Source organism: Castor canadensis, chromosome 11, assembly GCF_047511655.1.
Source record: "Castor canadensis chromosome 11, mCasCan1.hap1v2, whole genome shotgun sequence".
Lineage (NCBI taxonomy): Eukaryota > Metazoa > Chordata > Mammalia > Rodentia > Castoridae > Castor > Castor canadensis.
The window spans coordinates 139,806,570-139,829,482 of NC_133396.1; the positions used below are offsets into that span (position 1 = coordinate 139,806,570).

The following is a 22,913-nucleotide window of genomic DNA, read 5'->3' on the forward strand; positions in this document are numbered from 1 at the left end:
GGTCCTGAGTCACAAAAAGCATGTAGATAATGGGTGATGCTCCCCCCGCCCCTCGGAGGGGACACACTGGCGTAATGCAACTCACAATGTCAGGGGGTTATTTTATTCCATTATTTTAAATGAGAACGAGGAAGTGTCCTAGCTAACATACAGGAGAATAACCACAGAGGCCCTAACACCCCACACCTGAATGCAGGTGGGATGGAACCTGTTCCCTCCCCCAAAGACAGCTGTTAGCAGTGGTCACACAATGAAATCTGTGTCCATTTTCCTCATCAGATCTCCCAGCTCATGACAGAGAGCAGCCGGGAGGGACAGACCGAGGCAGCGCTGAACCGCTACAATGCAGACAAGCCCACGGCCTGTGGCATCCCGGCCCCTCAGGGCTCCTGCGTGGCCAGCGAGACCTCCACAGGCACCTCAGTGGCCGCTTCCTTCTTCGCACGGTAAGAGATGCTCGACCCTCGCTTCTTCGTGCTCTGCACAGGGAAAGAATTGAAGGGGTTCAGCGGTGCTTTGGCGTGGCTTGTTAACATCTTGACTCAGACAACACTTTGTGGTTGGGCTGTCCTGTGTGTGCCACATTGTCTCTGGACATGGTCAGATGTCCCTGGCTGAGAATCAGGGGGCAGTGCAGGTGCTGGGGGGATGCAGAGCTCTGGAGCTGGTCCTCCGTGGGTGAGGAATTCCTGGGTACAGCCCTGTGCTGGTGCTCTCAGGTGTATCTGCTCATTACCAAAACTGAACGGCCTGAAATTTGACTGTTAACTAGCTTCCATTTTCTCCCTTCTTAACAGACTAGATAGACAGCTATCAAACACGATCCAGCAAATCTTAGAACGTTTAAAAACAGGAGAAACAAAACTGAAAGGTATTTTAACAATGTTTTCTGCCTAATTTTAGCAACATGGCAGAGACAGGGCTGGAGACTCAGGACAGCTGAGCAGGGAAGAACTTGGGGCCTTTTCTAATTCATCTCCTTAATTTGTGAATGAGGAAGCTGAGGGCCCGGCAAGTTCAACTGTGTGCTAGTTTATAGAAAAGCCAGAAATAGAAGCCAGATAGAGACGTGTACTTTTTCCCCTATGATTCATTGTTCAATAGAGACTTGGAACTTAACCTTAGAAAATGTCCTCTGAGGTTTGCAAGCTCCTGAAGAGACAGGTTGGAGAATAAACAGCTCCAGATAGGCAGTCAGAAGGCCCCTGGGATTTCAGCCCCAGCTCTGCCCGTTTCCTCATGTGTTAAATGAGGAAACACCTACTTGACCATGAATGATAACGTACTTTACAAACGTCAGCTCTGCTGAATTGGACTTGGCCAATGCATCAGTAAGAAGGAATACCATATGGCTTCTCTTATGGTATTCCATAAGAGAATGTCACCTTATGGATGGTGACATCCAAGACAGAAACAGGAGGAAGGGGCTCTGACTGGGATAGGAGTGAGTCAGACAAGGAACTGAAGGCTGATGGCCTGGATTAGGACAGCATAGGGCAGCACCTGGAGCTGGCGGGAAGACTGGCTTCGAGGGGCTTTGTGTACTCTGCTGCCACATTTATTGTCCTTGGAACACTTGGGCTGATGTGACTGTGGGGAAGTAACAGGAAATAGGTACATGCTGGTCACCCACCAGTGGGACCATCTTTAGCTCTGTGTGCACGTGAATCCCTGTTTTCTGGACCCTTGAGCAGGGACCCCAGGCTCACTGGTGGGTTGTGTCCGTGCCATGGAGAAAGGGAATGGAGAGATGGATCAGCTTATGGGGACATGTCACAAGCCCGGATGATCCTAGAACCTGAATAGCCTATTAGATTATGTCCGTTCAGGGGTGGGGAGCGACTGAGGACCTGAAAAGCCACATTGTACAGGTTTAGCATGGAGAGAAGGGTAGGGACACCTGCTAGCTGCCCTGTTGGGTGACCTCTTGAATCGCTGTGTACAGGAAATTTGGTTGGTTCGGTAGAGCACCCTTGCGTGTAGCAGAGGCTAAATGAGCCCTCCTGGTGGCAGCTGCTCCCAGTGAAGGAGTGGCTGGGACAACTCGCGCTGTCCAGGACAGAGGAAGGGCTCTGGCTCCCGTGGACATGGAGGCTGTGTTGAGGGATAGCCTGGCCTCTGCTGAAGGGACTATGCTGTGCTCTGATGGGAGCCAGCCTTCCTAACCTGATATCCACTAAGCGTGAAGAAGTTTCCAGCTCAGAGCCCTTCCAGAGAACTTTGTAGAAAATCGCCTGATTCATTAAAAAAATCAGAAGAAGGATTTGCAACAAGAAGAAATCAAGGTTAGGACTCCCAATGGGCCCTGTTGAGGGAGAGCAGGGGTCTTGTCAGGTGGGAAGCCAGCAGCTCTTGAGAGCCCAGGAAAAGTGTGGAAATGACATGGCTGGATGCATGGTGGGCCTGAGGCAAGAGTTCCCACTAACCTCGGAGGACTTCCAACCAAGCAAGCAAACCTCAGGGTACACAGTCTTCTCTGGGCACACAGCCCTCCCACTCATACAGCCAAGGGTGGTAGGGAGACACCCAGGCATGCCCCAAATGGGCTGGCCAGTGCTAGCTGCCGGAGGCCCACAGACCATGCCAGCAAACAAAAACTGTTCAGTAAACAAAAACTGAAACTCATCCCTCCAGAATTGCAAGGGCTTGCGCTGTGAGTTGTGAGATTTTGAAGAGCTGGGAAGATGCAGAGAGCTGCCTGATTCCTTGATATCTTCATTTTTGTGAGCAGTGAGAGCACTGGAGCTGAGTGGGTAAGCACTGGAAGTATATGGTTTATGTTAAAGGGCCCATGATCTATGATGGGGAAAAATACCATGCAAGGAAGAACACACGCACAGCCACACCACCCTTACCATTGCCCCATTTTGCTTTGCTGTTCTCATCAACCATTGCCGGGCCTTCCCTCTTCCCAAAAAGGTACAGATGAACAACCTGCTGGTCACTGATGGGCACCTAACAGATGACCAGGCGACTTACTCAAGGTCCACAGTGTCAAGGCACAGAACAGGGATGCATCTCACCTCTTTTGGTGCCCAAAGGTCTATACAACAAGTCAAACCCTGTTCAGCTTTTATCATTGGACAGTAACCTGGGCCCAAGGTCAAAGAGCCTTTTGGTTTCAGCTGAAGCAAAGCTGGGTAAGGTGATGCAGGCAGGCAGCTCTTGACAGAGGTGAGATGTGGCTCTGTTGCTGGTGCCAAGACTGGGAATGCTTTAGTGGTTATGGCTTTAGATGAAGGAAGGACAGGAGGCTCTGTCCTCAGAGGGATTTGGATGTAGCATCACTTCCTACCCCCAGGTCTGTGCTCACCATTTCTGGTTCTTCTCGCTTGGCTGAGCGAAGGGGTCGCAGCCCTCTGCATCTACAGTTCCCTGGATCTCTCCTTGCAGGAAGAGGCCCTGGGTAGTTTCCTTTGGTGTGGATGCCATTTGCCAGAGTGGCCATGTGGCTCATGTTTGTTGAGCACCCAGTGTTCATACTTGCTGTTAACTCAGTTCCTGGTATCCAGAACCTGTTGTGGCACATCATGGTGAGAGGTCACAGTGGACAAAACGGCTCAGCTAGTGGCCAAGGAGCAAAAGAGAGGAAGAGTAAGGGACTGACGTCTCATAATCCCCCGCAAGGACTTGTCCCCAGTGACCAGGAAACCTCCTAAAGTTTCCTCCTTCTTCTAGCAGCACAATGCTGGGTATTAAGCCTTTAACCAGGGGCTTGGGGGGCATTCAGGATTCAAACTCTAGCACTTCCTGACCCCAAAGCACATGGCTGGGAAGTGGCAGAGTGGGGGACTCCATTCCAGTTCCTGTCACGTGAGAGCCCATGTTGCTATTCTTGTGCTCAGTAGGCAAGGTGAGACACTCATATACAGATTGTGTCCCCTGTTGTCGTGAGCTGATGACCATTGCTTATGAAACATTTTTTAAATTAGTGGACCCTACGATTTGTTTGAGAAAGCAAGCAGGGCAGCAAAATTAAAGAAAGCAGATTTATTGAGGGTGGCAGATGTCCACTTTTTTTTATGACAGACTTTCCTTTGAATGTTTACTTTTTCGAAACCGTGGGTGGAGGTCTGGGTGCAGTAGCTGTGAGGTAAGAATTCCAATGATGAGTAAGGAATGCTACCTCTGGACAGTGTTGCTCCAAGTGTGGTCTGGGTTGGTGCCGGGCCCTACAATGTTACTGGCCTGTGCTATCAGGAAGAAGCACCTAGAAACTTCTGTAGCAAGTTGACAGTAATTTTAAGCCTGGTGTCTTAGTCTACTCTTTGTGGTATAATGCCCAGGACTGGGCACTTTACAAAGAACAGAAGGTTATTTCTTACAGTGGTGGAGGCGGGGAGGTCTAAGGTCAAGGCTCCAGAATTGTTTTCTCTGCTTCCAAGATGGCGCCTTGCTTTTGTGTCCTCACGTCAAGGAAGATGGAAGGGCACAGAGACCAACTCCCCCTGAAGCCTGTTGTATCAGGGCATTCGTCAGTTCCTGAAGGCAGAATCATGATGGCCCAGTTGTCTCCTGAAGACTCAACCTCTTACTAGAAGCACAATGGGTTCAAGTTTCAACAGTGTTTTTGGAGAGGACACACTCAAACAATAGCATCTGTTGACTCTAAGAATAAAAAATTGGGGCTTTCTTTTTGTGTGTAATAAGAAATAAGAAGTAAAGGGGTCCATTACCACGGAGAGTTTGAGAAGCTCTGTGTTATGAGTGCTGGACCCCAACGTGTCTGTCCCACCACTTATACTCTTGCCAGAATTTCTTCATTTACATGATCAGCACTGTGGTAGTTGTCTGTACTTTAGAATTCCAGTACCCTGCTTTAGGAAAAACACTGTTTCTGGAAAAAAAAATAGCAACAGTATACCTAAAGCAGAAATGGGCTCATTGCCCTCAAGTTGGTTAGCTGTCATGTGCTGGCTTTGCACATGAAGAAATTTCAAATGTGGGAATCTCCTTTGCATAATTCTGATGAGGGAGGGTGTAAGATTTTCCCATGTGTTGACTGTTCTCTTTACTTAGTTATGTGCTTATATCACAGGAAGTGCACAAACTCAATAAAACTCTTGGGTGAAACCCTATCCTTGTAGGTTGAGGCAATGGAGTCCTCTTTGCTATGTGAAGAGTGGTGACAGACTCTGGATCATGCATGAAATTGCCTTGACCTTGGAAAATAAAATGAATCATTCGGATGACTTCATAGCTTCACATGGACTTTTCTTTCCTTAAACATGAGGCATCGTGTTTGATAGTCCTCAATCTCTGTCTGTCTCTCCCTCGATCCTTAACAGGATTATTTTGTACTTCTGATCTTTACACAATGTCTACTGCTGATTAAAAATATCTCTGTCCTGGGCTTGGAATTTTCTGGTTAAATTTCCTTGGATTCATTTTGCGGGATCCACATGCCCTGTCTTCTTATTGTTACCTTCCAAGCTGTTCCATGCTTCCTCTCACTCCTTGCTTTTGGCCCAAACTCATTCTTTTATTCAAAATATGACCAGGCCTCTGTCCATCTCAGTCTCCTCTGGAGTCTCTTCCATTTGTGCGTTTAGATGGCTCATTGCACTACAGCTTTCTCCCAGACTCTAGAACTTGTCCCTGGCTGTGCTCTGACTTGACTATAATCCCCTTGAGGCCAGAGTTTACTTGGTCTTAAAACCAAGAGTAGCTGGGGTCCTGGGTTCAGGACTAAGCAAAGTGTGGGCACTGACTCCCTGCTCCTGGACACTGCTCCCATGGGACCTGCTCTCGGTGCTACGTTGCACACAGCTGCGTGTGGCCCTTTCGTCTCGTTCCCATCATGTTCACATCCTTGCCAACAGCCACTCAAATAGTTCCTGGCTGCTCTGGCTACAGCCCATGTTTTTAATATGTAATCCTGCTCGCCCTGGGTCCCCTGTTCGTCCATCAGGCAAGTTCTTCTCATTAGAAACACATCGGCAGCCATTGCCAGAGGCAGGAGTGGTGAACCGAACAGGTGCAGGAGCCTCATCTCTGCCTTGCAATTCACGTGCACGTGGGGTGGATGTCGCTTCATGGGGACAGTGAGTTTCCAGAGTTGTGCTCATTATTAGATACCCAAAAAGTCAAATCCCCCAAACCTAAAAACAAACAGAAGCCACCCAATAGCCTATGAGCTCATACCACGAGACTTCTGAATTGTCCTGTTAGGTCTCCACTGAAGCGTGCCATGTCTCATTATGACTTCCATCTCTCCTCCCCCTCATGTCCCATGGCTCCCTCATCCTCTCCCTCCCCACCTCCAGCTCTGCCTGCCCAGTCCACAGCTTCCCATGGGACACCATGGTCAGGACCAGCAGGCTCTGATGCCACTTGCTCATGGGACAGGATAGTCAACTGCCGGCGTGTGGGGCTTAAATACAGTGGAGGCACCTCCTGTCCAAAGAGGGCATCTAGGTCTTAACTCCCCCAGGTGTAGATGGCACTCAGGTTGTCTCAGCCAGCCCTGCCTCCTTTCCTGGTATCCGAGCAGCGCCAGGGCAGAGACCTTCAAAGGGTGCGTTGGAGGTCAAGCCCCTGCCCGCTGGTTTCTTGTTCACCAATTCCTGGCAGGTCTTAGCTTTGCTTCTCTTAGAAGACTCCATGAACGTCTTGGAAAGGAAAGGCCTGTTACCCATGTGGATGGCTGGAGCAAATTTTTAGGAATCCTAGTGATGTGGTTAGAGTCTCCTTTGAACTCCCCGCAGTGGTAGCATAGAAGCAGGACACTTTGTGCTGTCAGACTTCTGGGGCCGCAGGACACAGTCTGGGTGTTGCTTCATGGTTGCTTGTGAGACACAGATCGCAAAGGCCACCATGCAGGGGCCACACTGTGGCCCCTGTGTCACCATGAATCCTAGGACACCTCAGACAGATCACCCTCACAGCCGCCGGGACCTCTCTCTGCTGGTGTGGACAGACCATAGCAAAAACGGTGGCAGGAGCTGGGCCCACCCCATTCTACGCTGACAACCTGTGCTGAAGGAACAGGCGTGGCCCCCTTCCATCACCACATGCAGTCTTCTCCTGACTGATGGCTGATGGGGATGTTAGCGGACAGCTCGCCACATCTGGAAATCCTTTGCACAGCTTTGCCTAGGTGGAAAACCCTGTCCATGGCTTCAGGGGGAGGTTTGAGCTGAAGGAGCCGGGGACTCCTGCCAAGCCAGGCATACATACACATGTACATACACACGTGTAAAATGCTGAGGGGGCAGGGCGGGAAGAAGGAAGCTGAGGAAAGCACATCGAAAGATGGGGCTGCCCGTGGTTGAGTCCCCAGCCTGAGTCAAGTTCCAGCAGTGACGGAAGCCCTCAGAGCTTGTCGTTCCTTCTGCTAATGGAGATCATCACGTCTACCTCCCGGGATTACGGTGAGGATTTAAAAGTACGTGATTGTACTTTGTAAACTTCATCTAAATCGTAGTGATAATGCTCAGATGGCCCTGCTATAAAAAGGATGGGGCCCCGCCCTCTGTGGGAAGTCCACTGTGGACTCCCACGTTACCCTTTGAGGCCCGCCCACCTTTGCAGTGTGAGAATTCTGCTCAGTGACCACCTAGACCTCTGTGGCCATGGAAAGCCCTCAGAGAAGAAGTCTGCCACCGAGGGAGCTGGGAACAGTTGGCCTTTGTTTTCAGGGTTTCCATTGGTCGCAACCAGGTGCTTGGTGATCAAAACATCACAGACCCAGCAAGAGAAACCACCCTCAAAGCCATGTTCCAGTCACTTGGCTACATGCTTCTAAATTTTTGAGGGCGTTTCATTTTTGTTTTATAACCCAGAAAAGCCGGTCTCAGAGAGAGGGGGGCGGGGAAGAAGAGGGAAGCAGCTAAGAGTCTGTTACCATAGTGCTCGGGAGCAACTCGTGCTACTCATTGGAATAGTCGTGACGCTGACTGTGAACCTGAACCAAAACGCTGCATAAAATCAGAGGAAAACATTCTCTTCCTTTGTAACACCCTCATGATTTGAGTTGGGGTTGAAGAGGGCAGGTGAGCTGCAGCCGGTTGAGAAAGAGCAGGGGAGAAACCTGAGGCAGAGGACAGGTGGACGGGGAGAGTGTGGCTGACCTGTGGGTGCGCTCTCAGATGTCCCCCAGTCTACGCCTCCGCCACCACCCTAGTGTAGTGTAACCCCTTCCTTTTCTTCAGCATTTATTCATCTACAAATAGTAGCTTCCATTTACTGAGGATTCCTGTGTGCCACACTCTGTCCTGAGCTCTTTACTCACATTTAATATTCAAAAGCTCCCAAAAGTTGACCCTCTTATTATCCCATCATTTAGAAGTGGAAAGTGAACCACAGAGAGATGAAGTAACTTGGCCAGCGTCACACAGCTAGTCTACTATAAGTGGACCTTCAAACCAGGCTGTGTGATTCCAGAGCCTCTGAACTAGAATGGAGTCTCTCATGGGTCAGATATTTGTATCCTTGTTCTTGCTGAAGCCCTAGTGTCTAAAAGAGCATTCAGGAGATTTTTGTTGAGTGAATAATCAAATGTTCTTGACCTCTATGCCTCAAAACTCATGGTGGGTTGATTTGGGTGTATGACCATGAGGGCAGTGTGGTAGAAAACAGTTGACAGTGGTTTTTCGTTCTAATTTTCATCAGTTACTAAAACAATACCTCCTGTTCTACTTAGTAAAAGCTAGGGTTCTCTGAGTGACTTACAGGCTTTTTCTTTACCATCTGCCCCTTCCCTCTTCCTTGACCACTCTCCCTCTTGCTCACTCCACTCCTAGCATATTGACTGTGCTCCTCCTCAAAAGGTGCGGGGACCATCTGTCCTCATAAGCTCCGCCCTCCCTGCCTTCCTTCACATCTCTGCCCAAATGCCACTGTCCCCATAAGGCCTTTCTTGACCTCCCAACTCAAAATACACCTATCCTCCCTCTGCACACAATAACACCCATGCCACGAAGTTTGTTGAATGAATGAATGAACCACAGACCAAGGGAGCCTGCAGGCTGCCCTGCACTGAAGTTCTTTCAGAAGTTCACTGTTCCCCACTCAGTTCAAGCTGCAGGCTCAGGGATGAAGTTATTCTTTCAGCTCTAGGATGCTTTGGAGAGGTAGCATCGTAACAGCATGAAAGAAGGCTCAGCTGGGAAGTCAAGCTTCTTACTGAAGTGTGAGTACCTGGTTGTCTGTCCAGGAGGAGGATTTGGCAGGCCCGGGAGAACAGGGCAAAGGAAGGGTTAAAACAGAGAAAGACGCAGTAGTAGCGGGGCCTGGCTCTCTGCCTTCCCCTGCCTCACTGAAACCTGTCCCCCCACTCCGCCCCCCGCCCCGGTGAATAAACCTCTTCGCTTTCTGTCCCCCTGCTTTGATTTATTGTTTTCATTCTATGGCTGGCTGAGTGAAGTATGGACAGCATTTGGGGATAGAGCACGTGGAAGACATTATGGACGCTAAAGATGTATTGTATCACGAGGTGCCGGGGAGAGTCCGTTTGCTGACAAGTCACGTCCTTGATGGAAACGGATCTGTCTGTGCATCGCGTACCGGCACCCAGTCCAGGGTACAGGAGGGAGGGACATAAGGGACACAGGCTTAATAATTTGGTTAGAACTGGGTTGAACTGAATCACACACAGACCTAGTCGGCTCCTCTGCTTTCTAAACTGAGAGGTGTCTCTGAAAGTGACTTTTATTCTCTTGGCTCTCAAATGGAAGTGAATGTACCTGCTTCTTTTGTGTGATGACAGATGTTTCGATTACTTCTTACCCGAGTTCTTGAGGACAGGATGTAAGACTACTCCCCACCTGCAACCTGCAGCCAGCATCACGTCTGATCCATGCACAGGCTCAGTGAATGAATGTTGAGAGTAACTCAAGTGTGCTTGAAATCCTAGCTCCACCTTGCTTCTCCAAAGGATAAAATGCTGCGTTTTCATCATCCCAAGGACTGTTATTACAGTTAAAATAACTTGGATGGGTAAACAAATGAGCAGTTGTCGTTATTAGCTTCTGTGTGGTTAGGCCCAGCAGTCAGCTACTTCTGATGGATGTACTGCCACGCTGTAATCAGATGCTTTTTCTCCTGGCACCTGGCGAGCTTGTTCATGAGAACACTGAACTTTGGGAAATAGAATTTCACAAGCCTAGAAATAATGGCTTGTGTCATTTTCTTGGCATTCTCTGAAGCCAAAGCTTTTGGAGTTCATAGTTTGTCCTTTTAAACCCCAGAAAAGGAAAGAAAGGGCCTTGCCAGTGACAAAGAAAGAAATTCTCTCTGGTACCTGTAGTGAAAAGGGATGTAATCGACACCAGACAAGCCCCTGTGAATACAAAAAAAAAAAAAAAAAAAAAAGTGAGGACATATAAACCATCGCTCAAAATTTATTTCCAGTCTTTTAGGTATTTCAAAAAACAAATGTGGTTCATTTTTCTCAAGTAAATTCCCATGCATTCTCATGCTGTCTCTTTTGTGCTCAATCAAAAGGAAGCATTTGTGAGGAAAACAGAATATTTTTAACCTTGCTGTACAGAATTTTAGTGGTGCTTTTTAGGGATAAGGAAACACTCAGCCATCTTAATTCGTGCTTCACCACCTAAAAGTGCATAAAAATAAGAGTAAACCCTTATCTGTAACCATGAGCGCTCCAAGTGTCAAGTTCAGAAGTGATCTGGAAAGAGCCAAGGATTACTTATGTGTCATGAAGTCTGGCCTGGCTGGGTTGAGCCTTGCTGCAGGGTCCTCCTGTCCCTTGCTGCCTCTGCAGCCCCGTCACACACCACCCTCTCTCCAAGGCTCTCGGGAGCTGTCCAGGCACATCTGGTGGCCATGGTAGATACTGTTAGCTCCCCCTGCCCCCAACTTTGGTTGCTCAGCTCCTTGTTCCATGTGAAATCTTACAGCTCCCACAGTCCACAGGTGTGACTGGGCCTGAGGGTGTTCTCAGAGGCTAGCCCAGCCCCCTCCCACAGGTTAGGTCAGAAGGCCAAGGAGGTGATGCCCTTTGGGATCAGCTCCCAGGCAAGACTGGCAGGGGCAGGGGACATCTCCTGTGCCCCTGCTCCTCTGTGTCCTGTCTACCTGTCTCCCAGCTTTCTTAAGTAAGCTTGAGCTCCAGTGGTCCACATTCATAACCTGCTTGATAAAGCAGTGCTAAGATTCTTCTCTTCCTGTCTCACTTCCTGTGTGACCTGGAGTCACCTCCCAGGTAAACCTGCCAGCACCCTCATCCCTGTCCAGGAATGCTTCTGAGGGAAGTCAGGGTACCATACTAGCGGAGTATCTTCTTCCATCCAGCCATTGTCCATCCATCCATCCATTATCCATCCATGCATCCATCCATCATCCGTCCATCCATCCATTGTCCAGCCATCCTTCATCCATCCATTTACCCATCTATCCTTCCACCCATCGTCATCCATCATCCATCAATTGTCCATCTAGCCATCGTCCACCCATCATTCATCTATCCATCCATCCACCCATCCATCTGTCATCCATCCATCCGTTATCCATCCATGCATCCATCCATCATCCGTCCATCCATCCATTGTCCAGCCATCCATCATTTGGTAGCCCATTCTCTAAGTTATAGTAGACACTTAGACACTGAGAAAAGGAATAGGACAGCTAGTGCCTTCAGGGAGCTCGCAGTCCAGTGGTGTAGCCAGTCCCACTATGGGACAGTTAGAAACCGCCCAAGTTCAGAGCAGAGACTCACAAGGATTTACAGTATCAGGCTCTCCGAGTCTTCAGGTTGCTTAGAAGTTAAAGGTGGCTGCTTTCCAGCACTTGTTACTATCAAGAATGGTCTCCATTCATTTGCTTGCTGGTCAGCGGCCTGTCTGCACTTCCTGAGTGGAAGATCCAAGGAGAGGCACTGGTAGCTTCTTCCACCTTCACATCCTCCAGTGTTAGCACAAGGCTTGAACTCACTCACGGCTGGGGCAGGACAAATGTTTACGTTATGAGGAACAACGGCGTGCCAACCCCTTCTCCTCCTGCTGGAGGAAGCCCATCACATGGAAGGATACTTGAGTGTCACTGTGAAGCAGTGTCCCCAGGGCAATGTGGAGCCATCTGCCCCCACCATGGCCACTGCACTGGGAGGCCGCAGGGCTTCCTTAGACCCCGCTCCTCAGGAACTAAATGCTTTTGTCATCTGTGTCCCCAGGTGAGGGCCTTCCCTGAACATAAGAGATTTTTTTCTAGACAGACTACAGAGTTCCTATGTTTGTTTTCTGTGCACCTTGAAGACTAAACTCTCATGCTGCTGAATCCACTTTTGCTGTCTCCCACCTGAGCTGCAGGATGCCAACTGCTAAGCCCCTGTAATAGCAGCTGCATGACGCCTCTCATTGTCTGTGGCACAAGGCAAAGGATGGTTCTGGGTTTGTAAACCTTTGTCAGTGGGCTCAGGGCAGGAAGCACCCCTCCTCCACTGTGTTCACAGCCAACTCTCCACTGTAGGGCCGGGACGGCTCCGTGGGGGAGCGCTTGCCTAGCATGCGCAAGACTCTGGGCTCCATCCCTGGCACAACAACAACAACAACAACAACGATATCTGCAGGGCTAGAAGTTCCAGCAAGGGGTAATGGTTGCAGCCATGAGTCCAACGAGTGTGGAGGCTGGAGGCCTTCCTTTCTGGACCCCTCTGTCTTTTCTAAGACCCACATCTGAGTGGAGGCGGCTCGCCCACTTTACGGGACTGAATCTGCTTTGCACGGTCTCCTGATTTAAACGTTAACCTCCTTCACAGCAGCATCTACATTACTGATTGTCCAAACAGCTGGGGTGTTGCCTGCCCGCTTGACACATAAAATGGAGCTGCACACCCCAAGGCAGCCCTGAGTGTCCCAGGAGCACTGCGTTCAAGAGCAGAGGAGGTCGCTCCTGTCTCTGTTCCCTAGCCTTGGGTTACTGAGGTGACTGCACCTGCTTGCTCCCAGGTGGAGCTGGTCCACGCCTCTCTGCCTGTTGACATGTTTACATGTTGACAGTCCTGGTGCCCTCTGGGTGAGGTGGAGAGCTTCATATCACTATGTGCTGGATGCTGAGCATTTGGTTTTAGCTTTTACACTAAAGACAGAGGAAGTAAAAGTGGATGAATCTTCACGCCTCTCCGGGGTACCGAGTGCCAACCGCAGCCTCGAAACTCTGCAGTGGATTTACAGTTCTCCGTGTTCTCTATTTCCGTTAACCCTGGCATGGGAGCGATGCGATTGATGGGGCCTGGGTCCTGCTAGCTAGGGGTGGGAGGAGGGAGGGACAGTCTTGTCCAAGCTGCAGTAAATTTAAGCATCACTAGGAATTCTTCACACATTCAGGAAAAAAATCCCAACGTAAGCCTATCGCTACAGGAGCTCATAAATTAAAAATAACAAGACTCTTTCCTATTCGCCTGGAGCTTGAAAATTACAACCGTTACTTCTGTGAAGGTCTCGTCACAAAAGCAGCATTGAGGGTGACAGTGCAAACAAGGCCTCTCACCACAGTTCTGAAACTGAAGCACTGAATTCAAGCATGTCGTTTGACCTCTGCTTAAATATTCTAACGGAAGAAAAGGTCCTGAAACCTGGATTCTAAGAACTCAAGCCCATTCTTTTTTTCTCTGTCTTCCCTCTTGTATTACTATCTTCTCTCTCTCCCCCTCTCTCTGGTTTTGTTTGCTTGGGCTTTTTATTTTACAAAAATTTTAAACGAAGCCTAACCACACCAGAAACAAAGCAAAGGGCTAACTTCTTCAGTTTCCACTCTGAGTCATCAACTCCTCCATGTTTGCGAATCCTGCACCCCAAAGGGCTGCTGGGTGGAATGTGATAGCCTTTTACACGTTTTAGCTCCTGTGTGCCACAGAGCTTCTAAGAGTGGGACCTAATTTCCCCTCTGTTTCTAGGGGATTGCGTGTCCCCTCTGCCATTTAACTGCTGTGGCCTGCTTCACAGAGAGGATCCTGGTGAGCCACAAAAGCTCTAAAGAAAACCAGATACAACTTCTAGACCCATATGTTTTCACTTCTCCATCTTGGTCTTTGGGAACTGTGTGTGTTTTCTTTGAGAAAACACATGGAGGAATTCCTTCGGTTTCTAGGAATTCTAGAAAGAGTTTTAAAAGGTGTCATTCCAGAAGCAGTAGAATTGGTTTTCACTGCTCTGCTACCCAACCCTCCACTCCTAGTGTTACGTGGACTTTGTGGATGGGGTCCTCGATTCTTGTGTTCCCAGGGGCAAAGATTTCAAGCAAGACCACAAAACGTGAAAGTAATAGCGAAGGAAGAATAGCTAATGTCTCAGAGAGATTGACGGCACTCTCTGTGCTCCAGTTTCATCGAAGTTTAAGTGGACATTTTTAGAGAGCCTTTTATAGATTTATAGATTTTTAATCAATTATGCCTCATGATAAATCCTATCACAATCCTTCTGTGACATGCTTTCAGCTCCCTGGTTTTGTCCTTATCTGTTTGTTTTCATTTTGGAACAGTTTTTTGCTTTTAAGACAAAAGCTTATTTATATTTAAAATCCTTTTTTATCTGAAAAATGTTTTGCTTCTTTATAACCTATTTTATGTCTCTTATCACCTACTTACTAGTTTCTTTTTTACCTTGTTTTTTAACCCAAACTATGAGAAAATAAAACAAGCGAGGCTCACCTGTCCACAAGTGGTTGCAGATATTATGTAAACTTTGCTGTCACCTAGACTTTTAAAAGGGAGTCTTTACACACTTCTTTCCTTTGTTACAGAATGTTATATTCCACCAAGATAACAAAATTCCCAAATGACCTTGAACAGCAAAACTATCTTAGTGTAAGCAAGAAGGCAGAAGAAGAGAAAATGAACACAGAGCCCGTAATCTTTCCATGTTAACCTTGTGCTTACAGCCTAGGATAGAAAAGGCAAATTGGGGATTATTTGGCCTTTCTAGCCATGGGAGAGAGGAACAGTAAATCTTTAGTGCTGTGAAATTTTTACAAGACAGTAGTCCAGAATGAAAGAGTAAAAATGAAAAGGTGCCCCCCCCCCCACCCATATGATAAGAAATCAGGTAGGTTCACCAGAATCAGAGAACCATCACTGGCTCTTGATTCAGGGTCTTCTGGAGTCTCCTGGCTTGGCTCATCAAAATTTGTGACTGGATTCAGGTCACTGGGTCCAGGGGTTCAGAGAGCTCCTAGTCTCATGGGAGCAAGAATTCAAGGATGGGCCCAGAGAAGACTGCAGCAGGAGCTGATTTACTGATGCAAAGCAAAGAAAAGCAAGAGTGCAGACGGGAGGTGGGCAGGTTCAAGAAGAAGCGCTGAGCTGGAGGTGGTGTGGAGACTCTTCGGGATCTCCACACACGGGGGTGGTCAGTCCTAGAAAGCTGGGTGATGTGTCACTAACTTCTAGAGATTGGACTGTGTGTCATCAACTCCTCCACATGTTGGGTGGTGGGGGCAGGGTGAATTTTTGGCCTTGGGTAGTCAGAATGGAGTGTCACTTTCTGGGGGCTACTGGGGCTGTCAGTCAGTAAGCCCCTGCTGTCTGTCACTAGCCTTTCTGTTAACGTCCACAGTCCAGGATGTGATTCCTTATGAATATCTAAGCCATGGTCCTCAGCCATCAGATTTCCTCTGTCCCTGCCTGGCCCCTGTGTCACTAGGGAGAAATGAAGGTATAGGTTCCCACAGAGACTTGTACATGAATGTTCACGGCAGTGCTATTTGTAAAATCCCCCAAACTACCCAAATGTCCTGGAATGGGTAAAAGGATGAACTACTTAGGACATCTACCCCTGCAATGGACTAGTCCCAGGACACACAAACCATCCCTGCCATAATACCATGGAGGAGTCTCAGAATAATTACAGTGAGCGAAAGAAGCCAGGCTGGCCTCTAAAAACTGGAGATTACGTATGATATGATTTCATTTATGGAAACTTACAGATGGTATAAACTAAGTGACACAAAGCATGTCAGGAGTTGGCTGGGAATGAGTGTGGCAAGAGCCATTATCAGTGGGCATGAAGGAACTTTTGGGACAGCGGACACATTCAGCACCCTGATTGTGACAGTGTCACAGAGGGCACATGTGACAAAACTCATCAAACTATGCAGGTGATTATCTACCGATTACACGCTGGGGTAATGATGAGTTGGGGACTAGAATGAGTTCCAAGAGCAGAATTGTCTTAGAGAGTAAATGCAGGGTTGGGATAAGTGGTCCTTTCCCCTGGCAGAATCCCACATGAAATTGGCCTTTTAAAAACATTTTTCAAAGGAATTAAAGTTAAAAAAGTACCAGGAGAGCTCTCCAAATTTGGACCTCCGTTCTTCCAGGTAATAAAATAGTCAAAGTAGAGTGGGGGGATACGTGAAGGAGCACAGATGAGAGCAAAGAGGGGCATTGGAGATGAAGTAGCCCAAATTATAGTGATTGATAGAGTCCTTGAAGAAGGGAACCCAAGGACTTAGTGGCCTGAAGATTCAGCTTAAGATTATAACCTGGAGACCAACTTTGTGGGACATCATCAAGTAAAATGTTGGAAACAAAGCAAAAGGACAAAGTAAGAATTTGTTTGAACTTGGAAGTTCTTATGCAGTATTGAAACTACAGAAAGGAACAAGCTGGAGTGCCCTCAAAGGTAGAGCCTGTGCCTAGCATCCACGAGGCCGTGGGTTCCATCCCCAGCACTCAAAAAGAAGTTAAGTTAAAAAGGAAGTAGATACCATCCTCCTGTGTACACATGCGTGTGTGTGTGCACGTGTGTGTGTGTGCAGGAACTCCCATTGGAGAGCAGGCAGTGGCAGCAGCTTCTTGGTGTGGATGACAGGGTCTGGGAGGGAGACTGATCCGTGCATTTGACACGTGGATAGATTGCTCATTAAATCTTGGGATTATCTCTTAAGACCAGGAGAAGCAGCATCAGGGAACAACAAAAAGCAAGCTGTATTTCACATCCTGAGGCACGGTACCAGCTGAGAATATTAATCTGCAGGTCCAGATTAATTCACAGATGGCGGGATGATTGGATGCTAGTTGACAGAGCGAGAGGGTTTGGGAGCAAATCCCCAAATTCTGAGTCTACACAGCCCACAGTGTGCCTGTCTCTCCCAGGAAGAGATGGAATTGTCTGCTCAGTGCACCGGGTGGGACTCCACGGCCAGTGTCAGGGCTGCTCACACAGCCTGGTTCTGGTTCTCACGCAGTCCTTCCTACAGCATTTGGAAAGTGGCATTTTTATCAAGTCACAGATCTGCTATATGAAAGCTTGCAGTTGCTGAAGGCAGGCAGGGTGTAGAAGCCCCTTCAGCAAGTCACAAGGACGAGTCCTCTGTCATAGAAGGCAGGCTTGGCTTATGGGTGTGTGACAGAGTGACCACTAGGCTGCTGCCCACAACAGTTTGATGCCCCAAAGGAGGCAGGACAGGAAGTGGAGAATCCAAATCAGTGCAGTCTTTCAGGAGGAGGACAGGTGGTATGTTGATGAGAACTACTGAGTTCCAAAGGGCCACTCTGGGACCGTGAACTCCTGCCACCTGTGTGCTCGGAGCCTGGAGAACGGTGAAGCTGGTACCCATCAACTTTTGTAGGAGGGGTGTGGGGCAGGTGGGTGTAATTGTCCCGTGGGAGCCCCAGAAAGGAGCTGAGTGTGGGATTCACATCGGAAAGCAAAGAATCAGGGTGCCTGTTGGCATCCAAAGGACCAGACCACCAGGTTGCTTTGCAAAAGGAATGGAAGGGCATAGTTTAGGAAAACAATACTCTTTTCCCAGACGTCTGCACCTGGCCACAGTGAAAAAAGAATGTTTCTCTGTTGCTGCAATCTTGTGACTCTCGGGGGCTCCTTGATCAGGGTTGCTTCCTCCTGCACCCTTGGCCCTCCCCACTTTTCTGCTGCGGGCTCCTGGGAGTGAGTGAAGGCTCCATCCCAACAGGAATGAGCGCCACAGAGAGGCCGAGAGAGGAACAAGAGTAGGACTGGAGATTGCTAGTCAAGGCTGGGAATCCTGGCAGAAGGTGAGCGGAGCATTAAACAGAGAGGGCGCAGGTAATAAAGCAGCGCCCGCTGCTTAACGGTCGTCAGGTGGAAGCCGTCCCCACAACGCTGCAGCTGTTGCACTTGATGGTTCATCAAGCCCCTGGAAAGTCCGTCAAGGGCCTTTTTTCTCGGTGAGGGACCATTTTTTCTCACTCAGTTACGAGAGCATCTGGTTCTTGTCCCTGGAAGTGCAAAGAGTCCACAGGCGCAGGCAGGTGGCTGCTGGGAAGAGCCCCTGCAGAGGCACCTGCTCCTCTGCTGGGATTTGGGTCACCTCCCATCAAAAGGGCATCTTCATAAAAATGCAGATCAAGATCCAGTGGGTTGTCACTGTGCACCTACTGTGAACCAGGCTTCGGATTGACTTACCTCATGCATCCTCTCCCACCCCATAGATTCGGTATTGTCACCATGGGAAAACAGAGCCCCAGGCTGGTAAAGGAACATTCAGGTCACACCGTTCACAAGTGGCAGGCTGAGATGCTCTAGTTTGGTGGCCCTTGCCCTGTGTCTGATGCTACAAAGATGGAGGTGTGTATGAAATACTTCTGCATTTGCTCATCCTGACTGAGTAGCCATGTGCAGATGTGTTGAGTGTTCTGTCTTTCAGAATACTCAAAATAAATGGTGGGAGTCCCTAGAGACCTGCTTTCGTGTGGGTCACCTGGAAGCAGATCCTGAAGTGAGCGTCCCTGTGCGAGTGATTTATTGAGGATGTGGTCCCCAGGGAAACTGGTGAGACATGAAGGAGGCAGGAAATAAAAGAGAAAGCCAGAGATGGGGATGGTTCAGGCAAAGTCAGGCAGAGGTGGCTTTAGCTCTGGCCTGATCCTACTGGAAGCTCTATGTGCAGAGTTGTCCTAGCAGCAGGCTTGAGTAGCTCAGGGCAGCCCTGAGAAAGTGGCACAGGTGCTGACTGTAAGAAGCACACTGGGATCCAGGTTGAGCGCAAGTGTCCACACCTATACCTGCCTCTCCTTGGCACCAGTGGCCAGAAGAGAAGGCCAAGACTTCTTAGCAACACTAAGCAGTGACCCCTATGTTTCCACAGGAAGGGGGGCTGCTTTTCCTGAATTCTGGGGGTGGTATATATCACCAAGTTCAGATGTCTTTGATTGGTGAGCCGCCCTCAGTCAAGCCCACGTGAGATAGAAAGTTGCGCCATCCCATGTTGGATGATGTAATAGGGCAAGACAGATCCACAAGACAGATTCTTGAGGATGAAGTTCCTAAGTAAACTTCCATGTTCTCTTACAAGGTGGGAAAGCAAAAGAGCAAAGTGAAAGCGGGGGAGGGGGACTCAGGACATGGAACTCCACATCTGAAACTGTGAGCATGCAGTGCTACAGGCCCCAAATCCATGTGCATCTTTCTTCAAAGAGAACAGCTGGATATAAAAATCATAGTATACACACCCGTGGAAACAGATTCTCCCATTGTAAGGACATTTCAGAATTTTTATTCTGGGGTGCAGAGTCTCTCACATGGGTCCCAGCTGAGCCCGAGCATACGCCGATCTGGTGCTCCCTTGCTTACTTTGTGTCAGTCATATCCATATACCTGAGGACTCTGGAACCAAACACGCTGTGACTTTAATGTTGGACTGAATAGAGACAGGAAGGAGGGTTTGTGCTCCTTGGGCCTCTGGGGCAGTGTGGGGTACAACCCAAGGTCATGACTCATGGTGGCACCACACTCATCTTACGTAGCCCTTGTCTTCCAGGCATCCTCAGCCTGGACAGGACCATCAAAGGAGGCTGGGTAACAATTTGAAAAGGGAACTCATTAACTGTTCTTATGACAATAATGGAACTAGAGTTTTTCAAGAGATCTTTTCATTTAGAGAGAGTACTGGAACACTTACAGATGAAATTTTAGGGTTATGGGGTTTTCCTCGCTGTAGTAATGTGGGAAAAGGGGCTCTGCAGGAAATACAATCAGTTCAGGTGAATAATTGTTGAAGCTGAACGGTAATGTCTACTTTTGTACATACTTGGAATTTTCTATAACACTAAGCAATATAGTCCTAGTTTATATGCAAATATCCCTCTGGAAGGATGTCTGGAGGCCCAGCCCCCTGGTCCCCAAATGTCCCTCATGTTTTCCCTGGTGCTTGTAAGGGCCCTGCTGCATGCTGGTGTCTCAGCCTGCTTGGTATTGCTATGACAGAATCCCTGAGGCTGGGTACTTTTAAAAAAGTCTTATTTCTCACAGATCTGGAGGTTGTGAATTCCCAGACCGAGGGCTCGCATCTGGTGAGGACTTACAGCATCATAAATATGTTGAAAGGAGCACATGGGTGAGAGGAGAGCACTGAGCTCATCCTGTGAACTCGTCCCTTTGTGAGAAACTCACGAGCACAGCATCAATCCGTTCACAGGGCACAGCGCTAATGAGCTCATCGTCTCTTAAAGGCCCCTCTCTCCACACTGCTGAATGAACACGTGAACTTAAAGGACATATTCAAACCACAGCAGCCGGGAAGCACACGTGACTCCTGCTTGCGTTCCCCTCTGCTGCCATACATCACTCTGCTCCCCTCTCGGACCCCCACTTTGCAGGCACAGGACCCCAGCAATACGACTCCTCGAGGCTCCTCCCCTTATTTCTTGCAAAACTACTGTTGACCTGCACTTCTGGAAGCAGGCGTCATCTGTCCCTATCACACTAACCCCATCGTGCTCCCTTCGGTCAGATGAAGATGTTAGGTGCACACTGGGTCTGGTGGCTCCCATAGAAGGAGCTGGCTGAATTTTAGTCAAGAAAAGCGAGCAGTATAAGAAGCTCCTTGGAGGCAGATTGGCCATGTGGATGACCAGCTCGAAAGCAGGCTCAGGAAAATATCATGATTGGGGTCCCAGCCTAAGACTCAGTAGGATTCCAGTCATCCAAGGCCATCTCTTTATGGTAATTATGGAGGTTCTAGAGCTTAATTAAGAGAATCCTAAAGAATAAAATCTAGCTTTAAGATTAATCTAAAGGATCATCGGAACCCTTTACAATGCCGTTAACTCTTATGTGAACTGTTTCTCTCCCGGCAGGAGAGGCTCCCTGGAGGAGGTGTCTGATCCAATTGTAGATTCTCAAAGCATCAAAGTAGATCTCCAGCCACTCTCATTTTATACAGATAAATCACTATTGCTCTTACCAGGGAGTTCCCACAGACATTGCTAGGAAGCCTGGGGGAGGGGGAAAAGGGAGGTGCCATTGTTTGGGCAGTAAATTTCATTTTCTTTCATATTTGTAGGTAGAGTTTCTGACCACAGTCAGTGGTTTCTTCCCTATAAGTATGTGCACCATGAACACAGTAGACTCTAAGGATGCAATCAGAGTGATTGGACGGTAATCCACCTTCAGTTCAGGTGCAGATGTTGGCTCTGTTCTGGTGTTGCCTGTTCTCGGGACTGTGGGTGGGATCAGGTAGCTCTTCTTGAGCTGGTGTGTGGATGGGGTTGCTGGCTTGTGTCCTACTCAATTAAATAGCTCACAAGGTGCTTGACTGTTCTCAAGACTGATAGCAGCAAGGAGCCCATTGGTAATGTTCTAGTCTTAATGCTTTAACTAAATTCAGTGCAACTTGTTTTGTGTTTTAAGTATCTAAAAAGTGAATGAGATTATTCACTTCCTGAATGGAAGGAGAAGTCATCGTTCTTAATGAGGGCTTCTATTCTCTGAATGTTGGTGTCTCCTCAAAATTCCTGTGTTGGAAACTTAATCCCCAACGCTGTTATACTGAGAAGTGGGGCCTTTGAGGAGGTAACTAGGTCATGAGGGCTCCACTCCCACAAGTGGGATTCGTGCCCTTATAAAGGGGCCTGAGCATTGCACATTTTTCTCAGTAGTCCATGGAACTTTCTCCAAAATGGATCACATAAAGCAAATCTCAACAAATACAAAAACCAAAACACAAAACAGAATAATCCCCTGTATCCTAACAGACCATATGAAATAAAATTAGAAATCAGTAGCAAGGAAAACCAAAAAAACTTTCAGACTCATGGAGACTAAACAACATGCTTTTGAACAATAAATAGATCACTGAAGAAATTAGGAAAGAAAGCAAGAAATTCCTAGGTTCAAATGAAAAATGAGGATACAGCTTCCCAGAACCTGGGGGACCCAGTGAAGCCCGTCTTAAGAGGAGAGTTTATAGCCATGAGTGCCCATATCAGAAAATTCGATCACAAATAGACAATCTGATGATGCACCTCAAACTCTTAGAAAAGAACAAGCCAGTCCCCAAGGTAATAGAAATTATAAAAAGTGGGTAAAATTCAATGAGTTAGAGGCTAAAAGAATGACACAATGAATCAATGAAACAAAAAGTTGGTTCTTTGGAAAATAAAAAAGACCAACTTTTGCCCGAATCAACCTAAAGAAGAAAGGAGAAGACACAAATGAACAAAATCAGAGATGAGAAGGGGAATATTACAACAGACACCAATGAAATTCAGATGATACAGGAATATTTTGGAAACCTATACTCCAGCAAACTGGAAAATCAAGAAAAAACAGATAAACTTCTTGACACAATGACCCACCAAAATTGAACCAAGAGGGCAAAAACAACTTAAGCAGTTCTATAACAAGCAATGAAATTGAGACAGTTGTAAAGAACCTTCCAACAAAGAAAAGCCCAGGTACAGATGGATTCACTGCTGAATTCTGCCAGACCTTTAATGTAGAACCAGTGTTCTTCAAACTATTCCATAAAACACAAAGGAAGGGAATACTGCCAAACTCGTTTTACCAAGACAGTATTACAGTATTACCATATTACCAAAACCAGGTAAAGACATATCAAAAAAAAAAGAAGAAGAAGAAGAAGAAGAAGGTCAATATCCATAATGAGGACAGATGCAAAACTCCTCAATAAAATACTTGCTCTCAGAATCCAACAACACATTTGAAAGATCAAACACCATAATCACATCT

General features: G+C 47.9%; 1 protein-coding gene across 2 annotated transcripts in view; it reads left to right on the plus strand.

The window, feature by feature from the left end:
• Positions 1 to 22,913, plus strand: part of Kif26b (kinesin family member 26B) — a 402,766-nt gene that overhangs the window by 191,833 nt on the left and 188,020 nt on the right. For both annotated transcript variants that reach the window (XM_074048799.1, XM_074048798.1), the window contains exon 4: positions 280 to 446. In XM_074048799.1, coding sequence (XP_073904900.1) covers positions 280 to 446 — 167 coding nt within the window. The remainder of the gene's footprint in view (positions 1 to 279; positions 447 to 22,913) is intronic.